General features: G+C 30.9%; 6 protein-coding genes across 6 annotated transcripts; 4 read left to right on the top strand and 2 right to left on the bottom strand.

Annotated features, from left to right (window-relative positions):
* Positions 1-1,020: 1,020 nt before the first annotated feature.
* On the bottom strand, positions 1,021-2,320 carry LOC109601820 (rhythmically expressed gene 2 protein). The gene has a single exon (XM_020018106.2). The coding sequence runs from the start codon at positions 2,047-2,049 to the stop codon at positions 1,270-1,272; it is 780 nt and encodes a 259-aa protein (XP_019873665.2). The 5' UTR covers positions 2,050-2,320; the 3' UTR covers positions 1,021-1,269.
* Positions 2,321-3,623: 1,303 nt separating this feature from the next.
* LOC109601824 (uncharacterized) lies at positions 3,624-6,145 on the top strand. Its single transcript, XM_020018113.2, has 4 exons — positions 3,624-4,042; positions 5,562-5,757; positions 5,822-5,971; positions 6,029-6,145. The coding sequence occupies exons 1-4, from the start codon at positions 3,708-3,710 to the stop codon at positions 6,101-6,103; spliced, it is 756 nt and encodes a 251-aa protein (XP_019873672.1). The 5' UTR covers positions 3,624-3,707; the 3' UTR covers positions 6,104-6,145.
* An 885-nt stretch (positions 6,146-7,030) lies between these two features.
* Positions 7,031-7,858, top strand: LOC109601816 (rhythmically expressed gene 2 protein-like). The gene has a single exon (XM_020018103.2). It carries the CDS (start codon positions 7,034-7,036, stop codon positions 7,802-7,804), a length of 771 nt encoding a protein of 256 aa, XP_019873662.2. The 5' UTR covers positions 7,031-7,033; the 3' UTR covers positions 7,805-7,858.
* A 5,568-nt stretch (positions 7,859-13,426) lies between these two features.
* On the top strand, positions 13,427-14,821 carry LOC109601821 (MICOS complex subunit mic25-b). Its single transcript, XM_020018107.2, has 3 exons — positions 13,427-13,632; positions 14,045-14,271; positions 14,539-14,821. Exons 1-3 carry the CDS (start codon positions 13,524-13,526, stop codon positions 14,725-14,727), a joined length of 525 nt encoding a protein of 174 aa, XP_019873666.1. The 5' UTR covers positions 13,427-13,523; the 3' UTR covers positions 14,728-14,821.
* A 70-nt stretch (positions 14,822-14,891) lies between these two features.
* LOC109601822 (uncharacterized) lies at positions 14,892-16,571 on the bottom strand. The gene is made up of 5 exons (XM_020018110.2): positions 16,083-16,571; positions 15,714-16,032; positions 15,447-15,663; positions 15,218-15,389; positions 14,892-15,168 (listed from the first exon to the last, which is right to left on the bottom strand). Exons 1-5 carry the CDS (start codon positions 16,492-16,494, stop codon positions 15,059-15,061), a joined length of 1,230 nt encoding a protein of 409 aa, XP_019873669.1. The 5' UTR covers positions 16,495-16,571; the 3' UTR covers positions 14,892-15,058.
* A 154-nt stretch (positions 16,572-16,725) lies between these two features.
* Positions 16,726-17,674, top strand: LOC109601823 (ankyrin repeat domain-containing protein 49). The gene is made up of 4 exons (XM_020018112.2): positions 16,726-16,945; positions 16,995-17,300; positions 17,355-17,550; positions 17,602-17,674. Exons 1-4 carry the CDS (start codon positions 16,867-16,869, stop codon positions 17,612-17,614), a joined length of 594 nt encoding a protein of 197 aa, XP_019873671.1. The 5' UTR covers positions 16,726-16,866; the 3' UTR covers positions 17,615-17,674.
* The last annotated feature ends 312 nt before the right edge of the window (positions 17,675-17,986 follow it).

Below are 17,986 nucleotides of genomic sequence, written 5' to 3'. Positions count from 1 at the left end.
TTATCATCCAGTTATAAACAATAATAAATTATTCATCATTCAACTAAATTTGTCTGTTACTCCTTCCTAGTTTGAATTGACTATAGTTATTTAATGTAAAATATAAATGTTAAATTGAACTAAATACTTAACTGAATTTGTTTATGTTACTCCTCAGCTAGCTTGAATGGAGTATAACTAACATATTTAATGTAAAAAGTACATGTTAAATTGAACTCAGTACCTAAGCAACATTTATATTAATCTATGGCAGCATACTATTTGTATTAATCAAGCTCAATTGGAGTACTTCAGACATTAATTTTTATTAATGGAGTGCTTGTTGAAATCTACCTTAGGAATGTTATCTATCTCTGATTGAGATCCAGTTATAAACAAAAATAAATTGCCCATCACATAACTAAATTTGTTTATATTACTCCACTAGTTTGAATGGAGTATAGTTATTTAATGTGAAAAGTAAACTTCACAACGGTACTTCAGCAACATTATATTAATCAGCCACACCATAGAGATTATAGAAACCCAACACACATAGATTGACATGACAGTTTCCGTTTTTATATTTATATCAATCAAGGCCAGTTGAACTACATGTGACTTTCAATTTTAGTAATGGAGTTCTTGTAAAAAATATAATTTGAAATCTAAGTTAGGAATGTTATCTTGCTCTGACTAACATCACATCACATACACATACACAATAATAAATTACTCATCACGCAACTAGATTTGTTTATATTACACAGCACCTAATTGAAATGAAGTATAGTTATTTAAAGTAAATGATAAATTGAACTCAATACTTAAGCAACATAACACCATAGAGATTATAGTACCATAAACAACAGTCATAGATTGATATGACAGTTTCTGTTTTTGTATTTATGTTAATCATGATCAATTGAAGTACGTGTCGTATTCAATTTTAGTAATGGAGTTCTTGTAAAAAATATAAATTGAAACCTAGCCCAGGAATGTTATCTTGCTCTTATAAACAATAATAAATTACAAAACAAATTAACAGAAAGCAAATACATCAATTAATTTATTTACGTTCATACAAAAATATTATTACATAAAACATGATTATAATGAAATACATCACAGCAACGTAACAAATTTATTTATGTATAACATGGTAACTTATGTATAAAAATGTTTACAAGGACGTCAAATTTAAAAATATTAAGTTACATTTCCTTCAACAACATTACAGTTTAAAATTAATGTGAGGAATAAATGCGAAGAGTACACAACAATAAGTCATTATCTAATAGACTGAGCCGACAAGTCTTTGTTGTCAGTTTTAACAAAATATTTGTGCAGATCATATAAACTGGGGAACACGTGACTAACATCAACGTCCGGGTATTTCTTTCGGATCGACTCCGCACTCCTATCGTCTATGAGTACACCGTGCCATCCACTGTTTTTAGCACCATAATAGTCCAGAGCTGTTGTATCACCCACATGCAAACACTCATCAGGTTGGAGATTCTTCAGTTTGGATTCCTCCATGGCTTTGTGGAAGATCCTCGGGTCAGGCTTCTCCACTCCCACTTCGTACGAGGTGAGGATGAACTCGAAGAAGTGCCGGAGTTTGGTGTTGGAAAGAGTTGCGCCGAGCCTCGGGTCGAAGTTAGATATGATGCCCATGGTGACGTTCCGGTTTCTGAGGAAGGACAGCAGTTCCTGGGTGCCGTAGCACGGTTGCCAGCAAGCGGAAGTTTTGTAAACATCAATCAGATGCGAGGCGATTGCGTCCAACTTCTTGTCGTCCAAATTAAACCTGGAATCCTTGAACGTACCTTTGACGATCATCTGCCACCACTTCTCCCAACCCAAGCCGGAATTCAGACCGAAATTCGGATGTTCCTGGTTCATTTTGCGCCAGTGCGCTTTGAAGTTCGCGCTCAGCGAGTCCCTGTCGCACAGCACGCCGTACATTGCGCCGATCTCACCATATTGCTGGCCCGGAGCCGATCTGAACTTCAGCAAGGTGTTTGTCACGTCGAAGGTGATCAAACGTAGCCGTGACAGGTTCATCGTAGCACTGCAACTTGATCACATAACACGACTGAACGGCGGATTCGCTAGACAGCGTTAATTTCACGACATAGTACAAAGTCCCACGGTTTACGCGACCAGTAGCGGAGTTTGCTGGTACAGGGCGCACGCTCTGTGTTGGCAGGTGCGGCTATTTCGGAGCGCGTACGACCGACTACTCATGTTTGTGTTGCCGGCGTCGGGTAACGGCTGAATTGGCGAAACGGCCGCCTAGATAAACTTGCGGTGATGGGTCCTGATTGTCTATAAGTCTACAACAGACGTCTGTCAATGCTTGACAGTCTATCAAATTAATTTTCAATGGACTAGTCTACAGTTTTTAAACGTCTATGACAGAAAATAAAATTGGACTTCATGGTACACATCAGTGGCTGCTCGTGAGGTTTGAGTCCCCCAGACACATTATATATATCGTAGAACAAATAATATATACATAAATAAAGACAACATTTTCATGTCATTGTAAATTTACTCCACAAGATAAATTTTTTGAATCACAAACACCCCTTTTGTACCAAATATCTTCACTACCCTTTGAAAATAAGACATGACATGACTTCTGTAACCCACAATGTTGGGAAACTTCGTTTATGTCGGAATCTGGAGTTATTTCACTGGCTAGAGGCACGCCTCAACTCCCCTACCATTGTAAAAATAGCTTGATATTAAAGCGCATGCGTGAATGTTGGAACCAAATAATACATTCACGATTGACTTATGGAATGAATTGGCACAAAGAGGCACATTTAAAAGTGCCTCAGGAAACCAAACGTTTATTAAAATTAAACGTAAAACTATTATTGCTTGTTTAATTATCCGTTTTACAACATATTACTCTCCTGTCTTAGTTTAATTTATTAATACATTTTATCATAGTAATTTAACTGGAAACACAGATTTATTTAATAAAAAAATCACCACTTAAGGGCATTCTTGCGTGTTATTATTGGTTGTTGCCATATCGTAATAAAAAAAGAGGCAGTATTAAAGCCCTTTCCACAACTAAATGTACTGAAGAACCGTCAATGTTGAGGAACTTCGTTTGCGTCGGTATTTGGAGTTATCTTATTGGCTAGAGGCACGCCTCAGCTCCCCTACCATTGAAACAAAAGCCCGACCTTAAAACGCATGCGCAAATGTTGGAAGCAATAGAAATATTCCAAAACTTACTTATGGAACGAATTGGTACACTTAAAAGTGTCCCTGGTTACTTCGTGCACAAAATATTCATTGAAATTTAACGTAAGACTGTTATTGCTTGTTTGACAACAACAACCCCCTTAACTTAGTTTAAATATTAAGTTACTTTATATTTTAAAGAATAAAAACGTACAAAAGAGAGAAAATGAAAAGAATATTTTTTAATGCACAATACAGACAACGAAACTAAAATATCCCACTATTAATCTATATAAATAAAATATTTCATTGTTTATAATTGAGTTTACTGCATGCTGGGCAACCCAGATTACATGTTTTCAATGCAGTATCGGTTGATGGTGAATCGCCGAACGAAACAGCTGATTGTTACTACGCAAGCGCACAAGATTTTTGTACCTGAATGTTCGATACGTGTTTGTACTTTGATGGTTTTGTCTCGTTTGTGACACAGTTAACGACCGTACAACACGTGCAACATGCTGTACACAGTTACCGAAAAGATTCAAATGATAAAATGGTGCTATCAAGGGCAGTCTAGACGACAGATTCAGAGTTCGTTTATTAACAAATTCCCCGACCGTCCGACACCGGCTTTGTCGACCATTAACAACGTGATAAAGAATTTCGACAAGTATGGTTGTGTCGACTATTGTAATCATAGTAAAGATGCGCCGATGAATGAGGAACGGGAAGAGAGGAACATTATGATTTGTGCCTTGGCCAATAGTGATCCTACACTGACTCCCGCCGAAATTGCTGACCAAGTAGACACATCGGCCTCGACTGTACGAGCTGTTTTGAAGAAAAATGGGTATGGCAAATAAGTATAAAGAAATTGTATTTGATAATTTTTAAAATATTTAAAGCAGAATTATATACAAATTGTCTTTACCTTTGCCAACTTTTTTGTTATTCAGTTTGGCAATATAGATATTTAATCAAATGAAGAAATAATATTTCTTCGCCTTAAAAATTCTTCCTTACTAGAAGTACAGTGATGGAAAAAAAGTATGGAATATTTATTTATTTATTTAGTTACAAATGTTTATTGTTACTTAATGTTATTGCAAGATCAGAATTATTATATTCACATGTTTTTATCATTTTTTTAAATAAAAAATAAATTCCGTCTTTGAAAAAGTATAAATTTTATTGACTTTCATAAAAAAATAACCATAACTCAGAAAGAAATTCTTGTTTGCTTCTGATGTTTCTAGTTTGGACGGTCTAACACTTCCCAAAGGTGTTCAATAGGATTTAGATCGGGAGATTGAGGTGGCCATTCAAGCACAATTAAATTTTTCATTAGAAACCACTTTTAGACGTGTTTGGGATCGTTTTCTTGTTGAAATTTTCAACAAAGTGGCATCTCCTCTTCAATAAATGGAAATATAGTATTTTCCTGTATGTCACTGTATTGGAAACTATCCATTTTACCCTTCACTTGTATCAAGGGTTCGACTTTTCATCGAGAAAAGCATCCCAATCCACAATGCTTTGACAGCAGTGGATTTTTAACTTCTAAGAAAAATACCAGGACATAAAAACAGAATTTTTAAAAATATCCACACTTTTTTCCACCACTCTATAATATATATTTTAATTGTATTAAATTTACAGTAATAATTGTTTTCAGACAAAAAGGTAATTACTTGAATGAGGAGGACAAAAGAACTATTTCCAAGCCAATAATAATATTAAAAACTTTAAAACTAAATCTGAACAAATAAAAAGTCAAATTCAATTAATAAATTTACAAATTGAAAGGCTGAAACAAATTCTGATAGATTTAACAAAGAACACTTCCATAGTAAATATTATTATTAAATTTGGAGACATGGAGTTTTTGAAATTCTGTGAAATATAGTTTAAAAGATATATCAAAGTTTTAAAATTTCTCAATAAATTAATTATAAAAAAACACGATAAATTAGGATTGAAAAGGCACCAGACACATTTAACAAAAGGTTTAGACGAATTCTGTTAAAAATTCAAATCTTTTCTCCTTCAGAAACTTTTGTTGGACCCTTAAATGTTCAATTCCTACACATAAATTGGATTAAAATCAAAGTATATTCCTGAGCTTTTATTCTATTTTGGTTATGTATAAAAAAGAAATTCAGTATTATTATTGACTTCACTTATGTTTTTGTTTTTGAAATTATGCTGAACAAAGCATTTAATTAGATTTATTAATAGTGTTTCAAATACAATAAACAATTAAATGACAATCCATAATTTTTAAAATATAAAATAATCGAAATATAATTGAAATATAATATATTTTATTAAATAAAGAGGTAAATATTCAAATACATAATTGTTTTCAGACAAAAGGGGAATGTTTCTTGCAATTACCTGAATGAGGAGGATAAAAAGACTATTGCCAAACAAAATAATAAAATTAAGTACTACAAGACTAGATCTGAACAAATGAAGAGCCAAATTCAGACATTAAATTCACAAGTTGAGGAACTGAAGGAAATTCTGATAGATTTAACAAAAAACTCTTCCATAATAGAAAAGGTTTCATATTTTATAAATGTCAATTGAAATATACTTATATGTTTACAATATAAATAATTTTCAGGATGTAGATAATATGGTAGAGACAAATAATATGGAAGAGGCGGATAATATGGAAGAGGCAGATAATATTAAAATAGAACCACGCATAAAGAGTGAAACTGAAGAACCACAATCCTCCACCACAGAGTACACAAATGTATATACTGATGGGGTAAGTAAAAATAATTGAAGGTTTATTAAATAATGATTTTTTTAATTTAATTTTCAGAATGGTATTCCCATGTATCAAGACAATGAAGGAAACTTAAGTTACCAAGTGATTAAAATTGAACCAAGTGATTAATTAGCCATAAGTTAGAATAAATAAAGGTATATACATGTTAAAGTTTTCTATAAATTACAAAATTTATATTTTCCATAATTCTTATTACTTACCTTCCCCTTTAATATAAATAATCATTGATGGTTTCTGAGCTGGACCCATATATGTGTGTGTGAGTAACCGATTTGGACGCCGATTTTTTCCTTGAAAACACATCAGGAATGAAGATGAACCTGAAAATTTCAATCCCATTTAATCAAATCCGGTCACAGGAGAATTTTTTGAAATTTGAAAAAAAATTAATTAATAAATATAATGATAAATAATTGCTTATATTTTTTGTGGATGGGTATTTTATTGATATCTGCCTATTTTTTATCTAATTGTCTCGATTTCGTTATTATACAGTCATCCAAAAAATCTCTATTTTTAGATGGCTGTAACTTTTTAGTCTGAACATCGATTTGGTTCAAATTTTCAGAGAAGTTAGTTTAATATTCATTGAAATTTAATATAAAACTGTTATTGTTGGTTTAATGGTCGGTTTTACAATATATTACCCTTTTACTTTTGTTTAAATATCAATTTATATTCTATGTTAAAGAATAAAACATGAAAAATGTCATTTTCATATCCGCCTCATCTGAGTAACTGTCACTGATAATAATTCATTACAAGTCAACAAAAATTAATTCTACATTGTGCAATATAAGCAATTTCATTCGTAATTATACGTCAATTACTTGCCAATTTACATTCATTACAAAATTCAATTTTATAGTGATGAAGTCGCCAATTCAATTAATTCGTATATAAATTCACTATGTGTTCTTAATTTCATACGGTTAATAAAAATTGTAATTGTTTTACAATCTAATTGTAAAATAAATTTAGATTCAGATTTTTATTGTTGTAATTATGTCACTGTAAAACTCAAAACATATTTAGATTATGAATTTGGCCAACATACGATTAATAACCTTTGACGTGACCAACACGTTGTTGAATTTCCGTGTCCCAGTAGCCCTTAAATACGCCGAGGTGGCGCAAAAACACGGAATCGTTTACGAAAAGGATGTACTAACGAAAAACTTAAATTCAGTAATGAAAAACATGATGAAAGACCACCCAAACTTCGGCCGTGCAACTAAGTTGGGCTGGAGGAACTGGTGGAGAACCGTGGTGGTTAGCACGTTCGAAACAACCTCACCCTCAACGGACAAACTCAAACTCGAGGTCATCGCGGACGTTTTAATAAAAACTTTCGAAACCGAAGATTGTTGGGAAGTTACCGCCGGAAGCGAAGACTTGCTGTCGTTCTTGCGAAACGCCCACGTCACCATGGGGGTGATCTCGAATTTTGACCCCCGACTCAACACCCTGCTTACCAATATGAAATTGCGGCGGTACTTTAGTTTCGTTTTAACGTCCTACGACGTCGGCTTTGAGAAGCCCCGACCTGAAATATTTAACGAGGCCGTAAGAGTATGCGGGATTAATGATATCAATTCCCGGGAGTGTTTACATATTGGAGACAATCTTGCTAAGGATTATTACGGGGCGACGGGTTGCGGTTGGCAAGCCGTGTTATTAAATGCTAGGAATTTCGATAAGGGCAAAACAGACGGCGGAGTTAACACTTCTCGTGTGTTTGAAAGTGTCACTTCTCTGTTTGAGCACTTTAAAAAGTGTAACCAGAATTTAATTCGCAGGATAAAATAAACGTTTCAATCAGTTAATTTGTGATATTATTGTTTTAATCAATAAAACATTTAAATTAAATACCTGCTGACAGTTTAACCATTATTACAAAATTAATATTTTATAATTAACACTCCTAAATATGTAATTTAATATATTACAACTGGAATATGTAACCATACAGGGTGATTTTTAAGTAAGTGAATTACAGTGGTGGTCAGATAAATGGCACAAAATTTAAAATAAAACATTTTGTGAGGTATTTCATAAAAGGATTTGGTTTGGGGTTCCTTCTCTTGGCGTGGTGTGGTACTACTACAAAAAATTATTAATAAAATAGAACGTTTCGTATATAAAGACATCAACAGAGATGTAATGGAACCTTTACCAACGATAATTTACCAATTAATTGGCTTTTTATTCATAATAATGTTGAGATTATCGATTGGCCAACCTAAAGTCCGGATCTAAATTCAATTGAAAATAATTAAAAATACAATTTAAAACGATTAAAACACCAAAAAGCATAAAATTTAGATGAATTGTCGTTACTAGTTGAGGAGTTATTGATTAAGAGATAAAAATGTTGAGTTTCTCGATTGGCCAGCTTAAAGTCCGGATCTAAATACAATTGAAAACTTGTGAAACGACGTATAATCTCGATTAAAACTCCAAAAGGTATCAAATTTAGTTGAACTGTGGTTACTAATTGAGGAGTTATTGGTTAAGAGATAAAAATGTTGAGTTTCTCGATTGGCCAGCTTAAAGTTCGGATCTAAATACAATTGAAAACTTGTGGAACGACGTACAATCTCGATTAAAACTCCAAAAAGCATCAAATTTAGATGAACTGTGGTTACTAATTGAGGAGTTATTGGTTAAGAGATAAAAACGTTAAGTTTCTCGATTCACCAGCTTAAAGTCCAAATCTAAATACAATTGAAAAATTGTGGAACGACGTATATTCTGAATTAAAACTCCAAAAAGCATAATATTTAGATGAACTGTGGTCACTAATTGAGGAGTTATTGGTTAAGAGATAAAAATGTTGAGTTTCTCGATTGGCCAGCATAATGTCCGGATCTAAATACAATTTAAAACTTGTGGCACGACGTATAATCTCGATTAAAACTCCATAAGGCATCAAATTTAGATGAACTGTGGTTACTAATTGAGGAGTTATTGGTTAAGAGATAAAAATGTTGAGTTTCTCGATTGGCCAGCATAATGTCCGGATCTAAATACAATTGAAAACTTGTGGAACGACGTATAATCTGGATTAAAACTTCAAAAAGCATAATATTTAGATCAACTGTGGTTACTAACTGAGGAGTTATTGGTTAAGAGATAAAAATGTTGAGTTTCTCGATTGGCCAGCATAATGTCCGGATCTAAATACAATTTAAAACTTGTGGCACGACGTATAATCTCGATTAAAACTCCATAAGGCATCAAATTTAGATGAACTGTGGTTACTAATTGAGGAGTTATTGGTTAAGAGGTAAAAATGTTGAGTTTCTCGATTGGCCAGCATAATGTCCGGATCTAAATACAATTTAAAACTTGTGGAACGACGTATAATCTCGATTAAAACTCCATAAGGCATCAAATTTAGATGAACTGTGGTTACTAATTGAGGAGTTATTGGTTAAGAGATAAAAATGTTGTGTTTCTCGATTGGCCAGCTTAAAGTTCGGATCTAAATACAATTGAAAACTTGTGGAACGACGTATAATCTCGATTAAAACTCCAAATGGCATCAAATTTAGATGAACTGTGGTTACTAATTGAGGAGTTATTGGTTAAGAGATAAAAATGTTGAGTTTCTCGATTGGCCAGCATAAAATCCGGATCTAAATACAATTGAAAACTTGTAAAACAACATGTAATCTCGATTAAAACATCAAAAAGCATCAAATTGAATTATGGCTGTTAATTTCTCATTTATTTCTCTGACCATCACTGTAATTTTATAAGGGTGGATCTGTTACTTTACTTTGCATCACATTTAATCAGGAATGCCACCCTTAAATACGAACTAGTCGTTTAGAATTATTAAAATTATTATCTCACACATATTAACTTAAAAATCACTCTGTATATACAAATATGGTAACTACCCCTAATTATAAAATATGTACACGGATATAATGTACATATAATTACAGAACTTATAAGCAGATTATTGTATTAATTTGTTAACAAATACTAAATTATCATTATTAATTGAAAATGTTTAATGCCTAAAATTAAAATGTGGGACCATAATTGCAACAATTCATTTCACATTCCAAATACATGTATCATTTAAATAATAAATAATTACTTCATAAATTATACGTATTTATTAATTATAGATTATTTGAAAGAATTAAACGATTATTTTTATTTTAATTAACCATTTCCAGTGGACAAAGATTGATGATTAATTTGTGGCACATCCAACATATAATCACTTGAGCACTTTCCAACTCAACTTTGGATTTCAGGGTTGGCATTAATCCTCTATCAGGCCGGGTTGACTTTATTGGGAATGTCTGTGGTCATTCAGGTTCGGGACTGACATGTTTATTAAGAAATTTAGAAAGTTCCATGATGTCGAAAGGGCAGATGTAACAAGAACCGTGGCGATTCGACTTGAATAAGCTTTACCTTTAACTATGTTTCATTAATCCTCCACTCGGGGTATCACTCAATGAGGGAGTGTTAAAATATATTAAGCCACTTCAGAATTGATATTATTTTTTGATATCGTAAGGGGGCAAAGTACATTACATTGTAACGAGTATGTAGATAACTGGATGAGAACGTTTCATGTGGAGCTCTAAATTGTTATAGGTATCAATAGCCATATTTCAGCGATGTGTCGGATACTCAATGTAGAAAATAAACACAGATAATGGTTTCCCCATTTATGGATTGTATGAAACACTCGTAAAGTACTTATGAAACACTATATGCATTGTATACTTATACAAATTTAAATAGATGGAAACAATAATCATATGCAACTGTTTTAGTCATACATGTCTGATATAATTAATTTATAAGTGATTCACTGGGTTACCTATTATAATAAATTAATACTATAGTAATGTATAATGTATAATATGTAATATACACTGTCGCTCATATGTAGAGCAACAAATTAAAAAACATAATTATTTTATTAAAAGAACAATTCTTTCTAATTCAAATTAATTTTATAATCAATTAAGTGTCTAAACATTTCCGATGAAATTCCAATTATTCAAATCTGATTTCATTTCTAACCCAAAAATAATGGATTTTTTCCCAACCTAATATATTCCAAGCAACAAGCAACTTAACAAATAGCTTTCAATTACACATAGGCAAAAAAACAAACTTAATATGAAAGCAGAACATAATATATGGCTTTGTTTTATGTCTATGTATGTTTTAGAATATTACAAACATTATACATGTGACATAATTTTACGTCCCCCTTTTATTATCATATATGTTATATCAGTGTAAAACAACAAAAAGTTCATACTTCCACAAACAATGTGTTTATAGTTATTTTAGATATGAATATTATATTATTCAATGCTTTTTAAAAATATCCCTTTACACATATTCTATATTTTATAAGTAAATATCTATTTTTTCTTAAAAAACCCTTACTTTTCTTTTATTCTTTTTAAGATTAAACTAAAAAGTAAATAATTTTATTTAATTTTTAGTTTATCATAGTTAGATTTCAAAAAATAAATTGGTTTAACCTTTTCACTTAAAACAAAGGTATTAATTAATTAAGTTGTCATTATTTACATTTATCTACTAGTGGATCTTGTTTAATTAAAATGTAATTAAATAGATATACAACTAAGTGATTTAAATTAGAAATCTGCATTTGAACAGAAATTAAGCGTGTTTGGTTTGGGGTGAGTATAAAGAAGTTCATTAGATACCCTACTGGGATGTAGTTTATGTTTAATTGCTATCAAAATGAAAATCTAGTTTAGTCGGTTTAATAGATAATTTTATTGGTTGTAAATTTATTTATAAACACAATATTGCTTTTAAATAATATGGGGTGTAAATAGATGTAATAATTTATTATGCAAGATGCCTCAAATTAATAGTCTTTGGCTATTTTGGGTCTGGAGACGTTTTTGAAATATTTTAAACAGGTGTCAAAAACGATTTAGAAGCCCTTTTATACATAATATAAGCTGATTATCTTAAAAAATATTTATCTTAAAAACCGAAATTAAATTTGGCTTTAAGAAATCAACGTTTTAAAAAATATATAAAAAAATATTAAATGCTTTCAGATATCTTTAGTGACTTAAGTGTATTTTTCTCCATGTGGTTGGAATATATAATTATATAAATATGAATAGAGAAACAATTTAAATGGTGTACATTTTCTACACTTGACAATAACAGTTACACTCTGGTTAATGATGGTAATTGATCTTAGGTTTGCCATCGTTAATCTACAGACGTCATGATGTTAAACTGACTATGACATTTTTATTAATAGGATGCCATACTTGGACGATTAAAGTGTAATAATTAATCACTAAATTTAAAATTATATAGACGTTTAATTCTTTATTGATTTTACATTAGTTGTTACTATAATATTCACCACGTATGACTAATAATTGTTATTATTATAAAGATCTTAATACTTTATATAACTTCTTTTATGCTTTCAATTCTTCAATGTTTCAATTCTTCTGAAGTAGGCCCCTTAGACTGATTTATATAGAGGGATATATAAAACAATGATTTGGTGGGATATATTAAAGAAACGATGCTCAATCAATCTCAATTAAGAAAATTATAAGTAACATTTTATAGAATAAGAATATAAATTATATATAGTGTTATAAAAAGCAATAGCAAATTGAATTAACAAGTTGAATACACAAATTATGGCTAAAACATTTGTCATTTCAAAAACTTGTTATAATTATGACTTCTACTGTATTTAATATTTGTTAACATTAAAAGATTTTTGTTAAATTTTTTTTATGATTTATATGCATGGGATAATGTTCGAAAATGGGCATTATTACTTACCATAATTAAATCAAATTACAATGATTCATTTTAAATTCTTAACACTTATACAATCAACATAATTAATCAGAAAAAATACTTGTTGCACTTATATTCATTTGAACATACACAACTAACAAATTCACCATGGCGCCATCTAGTCCAATTATGCCCAACCTTTCATTTAAAAATTACAGATTGATGTAGAGGTTTATATTTTGAACTAGATGAAAAATTTAAATTGAACAAAATTGCTCAGCAAAAGTACAAACTAAAGATGAACTTATTTTATTTGGTAAAGATTTTCATTATTACTCATATTTTATCAGATACAGAATATTTCCAAGCAAAGGTAAAATAATTCAAAATGTAAACATCAATGTTGCGACTAGTAGCGACATCTATTGCAAATAAATTTAACAACGTTACAGGCAAAAAAACTTTCTACTTTTTTACATTTTTATTAACAATAAATATTTGATATAATTTCACCATATTATTTTTAAACAATGTTAAGTACCTTTAAATCCCAATTTTAACAAGAAGATGATTCGCAACAAATTTTACGTCAAACCAAGAGACATCTTTCCGATGTGTCCAAAAATTCCGTCTGTCATCTGTCACGTTGATAATGGCCAAGTGATTGAAATACTGAAAATTTACCAATTTCTTCTATAAGCCACCAAAATACTGAAACTCAAGAATGGGAGGAGGTCCGAGCAAAACGAGAAAATTATCGGTCGAAAATGACGACCCTACAAGTGTCATAAGAGTATCCGAAGACGTCGTTGACAGAATACGAGGAGGTCAATGTAAGAATTCATAACCTCAAATCGGACACACTTAAATTTTTTCTTAGGAAAATACTGATACTACTTAATAATTTGCGTTGTGGTTTCTCCAGCTCAATACACAAATTAATTTGGTTAATAGGATTTGTTTGTTTTTGTAACGGTTGTTGTAATTGATTACATAATACATATATTTTGACATCTCATAAAGTCGAAAATAAACCATTATTAAGAAAGGTTTTATATTAATTAACGCTCGATATTGGGTGCTTATTAAATTTTTTAAAGGATTATTAGTATAAATATAAATTGCTGTCTTTCCCTTAGGAGAAATGCTCATTAACACATACATTATTACACTTATGTGTTTAAAAAGAATAGAATTAAAAAGTTACGCCTATTTATATCATGATTTTAATTTAATTTTGAACAGTGAAGGAACCACAAGCTCCCCAACCAAGTACTTGGCAAGAAAATGTACCACAAGCAGCTGCAACCCCAATTTATATGTGTGAACCAAGTGTAACCTCAGTCCAACTCAAAAGTGAACATTTAGAGAACCTGAAGAAAAACGACTTTTACTGGGCGCAAAGGCTGAAGAAACTGCATGACTCTCACAAGGCTATTGATGGAGTATTAGAAGAGGAGTTCAACAAAGCTGTAAGTATTTCATTTATATATTTAAAGAATAACAATGTAACTATCAAATTGGGCAAGAGTATGTAGATTTCTTTCTTTCATTTTTGTACCCAAGTTTGATCTTTCAGCGGCGCTGAACTCGCCTTTGTGAGTATTGATTTTCACAAATTGGTTATGGTTTAGCAAAAATGAGTGGTTTAAATGATTCTGGAAAGGTGGCAATGCTTATAAATAAGTCTATACATCTTAAAAATATATATTAATTATACAATTGTGCTTTTCTTTCAGTCTAAGATTCTAGGAGATCCAAAGAAAAAAGTATTTACAGAACTACCATGTGCTGAAGCCAGAGAAGCAGTTTTAAAATGCTATAAAGAAAATGCATGCACACCAATGCAGTGTTCACAAGTAGTCAAAGATTTCCAAAAATGCGTTGATAAGAAGAGAATCAGTATGCTTGCAGAGAAAAAGGGATAAGTGGCACCAGCAATCCCATCCCATGAAGTACTAGTAATTATTTGAGTTTCAACTGTATATATATTTAAATAAAAAGAATGTTGGATAAATGGAACTGAGTGTTATTAGTAAAAATTTTGTCAACAGTTATTATAAAATGGTATGGAGGAAATAATAAAAATAACTTGTAAAATATCACTTTATTTAATTAATAAAAAATCCTGCATCACACTGAAGCTAAAACGAAATGAATATTAATTAAAGAATAGCCACGACAAATTATAAGAAATATCTTTGGACGTCTAGAAAAAAATACTTAATATTCTTATATTAACATATAAAATACATAAAATCACTCATTGAGAAACTTGCCCCAAGTTATTAGAACTAAAACAGTTGACCATTGGTGTTGTACAATGGGATAAGAATTTTTCATTCGTTTTGGTTGGAAATCTTCTGTATCTGAAAAAGTATCAGTAATATTGAAATACTTAAGTTTTATAACAAATACCTAAAGAATTATGATTACTCCAACCAATTTCCCCATCTGCATCCATTCCTAGTAATGGAATGTTAGGAAAAACTTTACCAAATAAAATAAGTTCATCTTCAGTTTGTACTTTTGCTGAGCAGCAAACTCTTATTGCTACACTATTTGTTCTTAAAGCTATGGCAGTTTTGAACTAAAAGGTTCAATTGACTGTTGTATGATTAAATTATTTATGTTAGATAAAAGTTACCTTGACTAATTCCTCTTCAAATTCACTATTAGATAAATCATCACCGGTAATAACAGTAGAATAAGCATTAAATTCACTTTTGATGCCTTTCTCTTGGCTGAATGTTATACAAAAAACATCATTACTAGAAAAAACTTTCTTTTGTGTGTTAATTTTTTGAAATGTCTTAGTCCCCCGTATTATACCACCTCCAACAGCTACTTCCTGAGGATGTTCTCTAAAATTTATATATTATTTTGGGATTTGTTTGTGACTTGCACATCATACCCTGGTAAGAGCATTTTAAGTAAACTGTAAATGGATTTACTTAAGTCAGTCTTACAAAACATTAGGAGACATTTAACTTCTTCAGTTTCCTTTATAAAGTTACTTATAGATTTATGCAGCTCCTTTACTTTTACTGGATTACAGTGGAACATAGCTGTATTAATGTTTGGTATTTTGGGCAAAACTACACCATCAAATGTTGAAGATGATCTTGTGTCAACCTTAGGGCACTTTGGAAAGTATGACTTCACTTTAGGACAAGATATAAGACAGTAATCAATATTCGTCGGTACAAACTCGTCGGCAAGATACTCCACAACTGAAATTAATTAACATGAGTACATAAAGTGATTTAGATGTATAACTTACCTGTTTTTTTCATCAATTTGTCTGTATGAATACAAATGTACTCCTGCAACTTAACCTTACGACTGTTGTATAGTATGATGCCAATTCCAATGTTATTCATGTTTAAGTTATCACTGTGATGCAGGACATTTGATTGTTTAGTTTTGTAACAAGAAAACCAACTGACTTCAGCCCGTTTTTCCAAGATCTTATCAGCAAAGTCTTTCCATGTTTTATTAACCTGAGATGCATTTCTTAAATCCTTATAATCGAGATAATCAAACACCATCTCCAATAAGGGGTAAACATTTTCGATGGCTGTGCCAAAATCAAATTCAGTAGTGATAGGAATGTCTACTTGTGGCACTTTCCTTTTTGTACTTTTAATACAAAATCCCGTGTGCGGATTGCCATCAGTTTCCACAAGGTTCATCTTAGGTATTTCATCAAAGAATGCAAATCAAAGTAAAAACATTAAACTTATTTGTTGACAAATTTGTTTGACAGATACGAGTAATGTTTACATTAGGATTACTAACCTTCAAACAAAATATCTATTAAAAACATAAAAACAAAATACATATATGTTTTATTTACATGTACGATTTCTTTGATTTATAATTACTATAATTTTAAATTATTTTATGTGTAGAATTGTTATTTTAAAATACACAAATTTTCAAACTAAAAAGTTTGTTCCAGTGTGTATCATACTTGACAGAAGCCAACAAGAAACCTAACCTTAAATTTTCCGCAGTAAACAAATATTTAAATATATTTTTACATTTATACATATTTTAGAGTGATGTCGAACGATGGCAGGTTTTTAATGAGCGGTTGGGAAGATGATTTGGATGATATTGACAGTAGCAGAAATCCTCAAGGTATTTTGCCGGTTTTGTCCCGTTTTGTTTCCTAACCTATTTATTGTAGATAAAAACGAAAATGAAATATTAGAAGCAGCAGAAAAGGGTAATTTAAATAAAATAAAAGAACTTCTAAAAATTCGAATGGAATTAGTGAACATCATTGACCGTGATAAGTACACTCCCCTTCATAGAGCTTGTTCGACTAATCAAAAGGAGGTTGCATTGCTCTTAATTGAAAATGGTGCTGATGTAGATGCTAAAACTGATATGGGATGGACACCCCTTCACTCTTGTTGCCACTGGAATAGTCTTGACTGTGCCAATATATTACTACAACATGGAGCAGATGTTAATGCTCAGTCTGAAGGAGGTTGAATTATAAAATTATGTTTAGTACAGCAGTAATAGTTCCTGACAATTCTAGGACAAACTCCCCTTCACGTAGCAGCTTGTCATGGAGCCTCATATGGTATTGTAGAAATACTTTTAATGCATCCATACATCAAACCCAACATTAAGAATAAGAGTGATGAAACTGCAATGGATATTGCTAAAAGAAGCTCAAAATTTTATAATATATTTGACATGGCAGATACATTACTTAGTAATGAAAATTTAGAGTAAGTATCTTTAATTTTATACTACCAAAGTCAATTGAATACTTTTTGTAGGTTGTTGAAGTAGAGGAATTGCTGGATCTGTGATTTTATTATTTTTATATAAATAAATATTTATTTATGTTAATTGCATTTTAATTTTCTTAATTGATCAATTTATTTGAGTTTAAATCTTAAATAATATATTTAAAATTTCTTAAATACTTAGTAGAATCTTTTTTTTTGTATTAAATAGAGTTAAGTCATTTAAGAAAATGTATTTATTGATAAAAAACATTTTCATATTTGAAATAGATAGGAAATGAGATTTCCACCTGTTTTGTAAATCTTTTAGAAAACATTTGATCCCTTGAGCTTCAGGAGTGAACAGGAGTTAGGCTTTTTTAAATGGTAATGATGTGGAAGGAATTTTAAGAAAATTATCAGGCATAATGGTATC

This window comes from Aethina tumida, chromosome 2 (genome assembly GCF_024364675.1).
Source record: "Aethina tumida isolate Nest 87 chromosome 2, icAetTumi1.1, whole genome shotgun sequence".
NCBI classification, from domain to species: Eukaryota; Metazoa; Arthropoda; class Insecta; order Coleoptera; family Nitidulidae; genus Aethina; species Aethina tumida.
This window is presented reverse-complemented; position numbering and strand designations above follow the sequence as displayed.

Excerpts from the sequence above, each read along its gene's own strand:
- LOC109601821 (XM_020018107.2), top strand. The coding sequence starts at position 13,524 with ATGGGAGGAGGTCCGAGCAAAACGAGAAAATTATCGGTCGAAAATGAC. Across the intron at positions 13,633-14,044 it reads CAGAATACGAGGAGGTCAAT|TGAAGGAACCACAAGCTCCC; the intron begins GTAAGAATTCAT and ends AATTTTGAACAG. Across the intron at positions 14,272-14,538 it reads AAGAGGAGTTCAACAAAGCT|TCTAAGATTCTAGGAGATCC; the intron begins GTAAGTATTTCA and ends CTTTTCTTTCAG.
- LOC109601822 (XM_020018110.2), bottom strand. The coding sequence starts at position 16,494 with ATGAACCTTGTGGAAACTGATGGCAATCCGCACACGGGATTTTGTATT. Across the intron at positions 16,033-16,082 it reads CAAATTGATGAAAAAAACAG|TTGTGGAGTATCTTGCCGAC; the intron begins GTAAGTTATACA and ends AATTAATTTCAG. Across the intron at positions 15,169-15,217 it reads GAGTAATCATAATTCTTTAG|ATACAGAAGATTTCCAACCA; the intron begins GTATTTGTTATA and ends ATACTTTTTCAG.
- LOC109601823 (XM_020018112.2), top strand. The coding sequence starts at position 16,867 with ATGTCGAACGATGGCAGGTTTTTAATGAGCGGTTGGGAAGATGATTTG. Across the intron at positions 16,946-16,994 it reads CAGTAGCAGAAATCCTCAAG|ATAAAAACGAAAATGAAATA; the intron begins GTATTTTGCCGG and ends TATTTATTGTAG. Across the intron at positions 17,301-17,354 it reads TAATGCTCAGTCTGAAGGAG|GACAAACTCCCCTTCACGTA; the intron begins GTTGAATTATAA and ends TGACAATTCTAG.
- LOC109601820 (XM_020018106.2), bottom strand. The coding sequence starts at position 2,049 with ATGAACCTGTCACGGCTACGTTTGATCACCTTCGACGTGACAAACACC.
- LOC109601824 (XM_020018113.2), top strand. The coding sequence starts at position 3,708 with ATGCTGTACACAGTTACCGAAAAGATTCAAATGATAAAATGGTGCTAT. Across the intron at positions 5,758-5,821 it reads ACTCTTCCATAATAGAAAAG|GATGTAGATAATATGGTAGA; the intron begins GTTTCATATTTT and ends AATAATTTTCAG. Across the intron at positions 5,972-6,028 it reads CAAATGTATATACTGATGGG|AATGGTATTCCCATGTATCA; the intron begins GTAAGTAAAAAT and ends TTTAATTTTCAG.
- LOC109601816 (XM_020018103.2), top strand. The coding sequence starts at position 7,034 with ATGAATTTGGCCAACATACGATTAATAACCTTTGACGTGACCAACACG.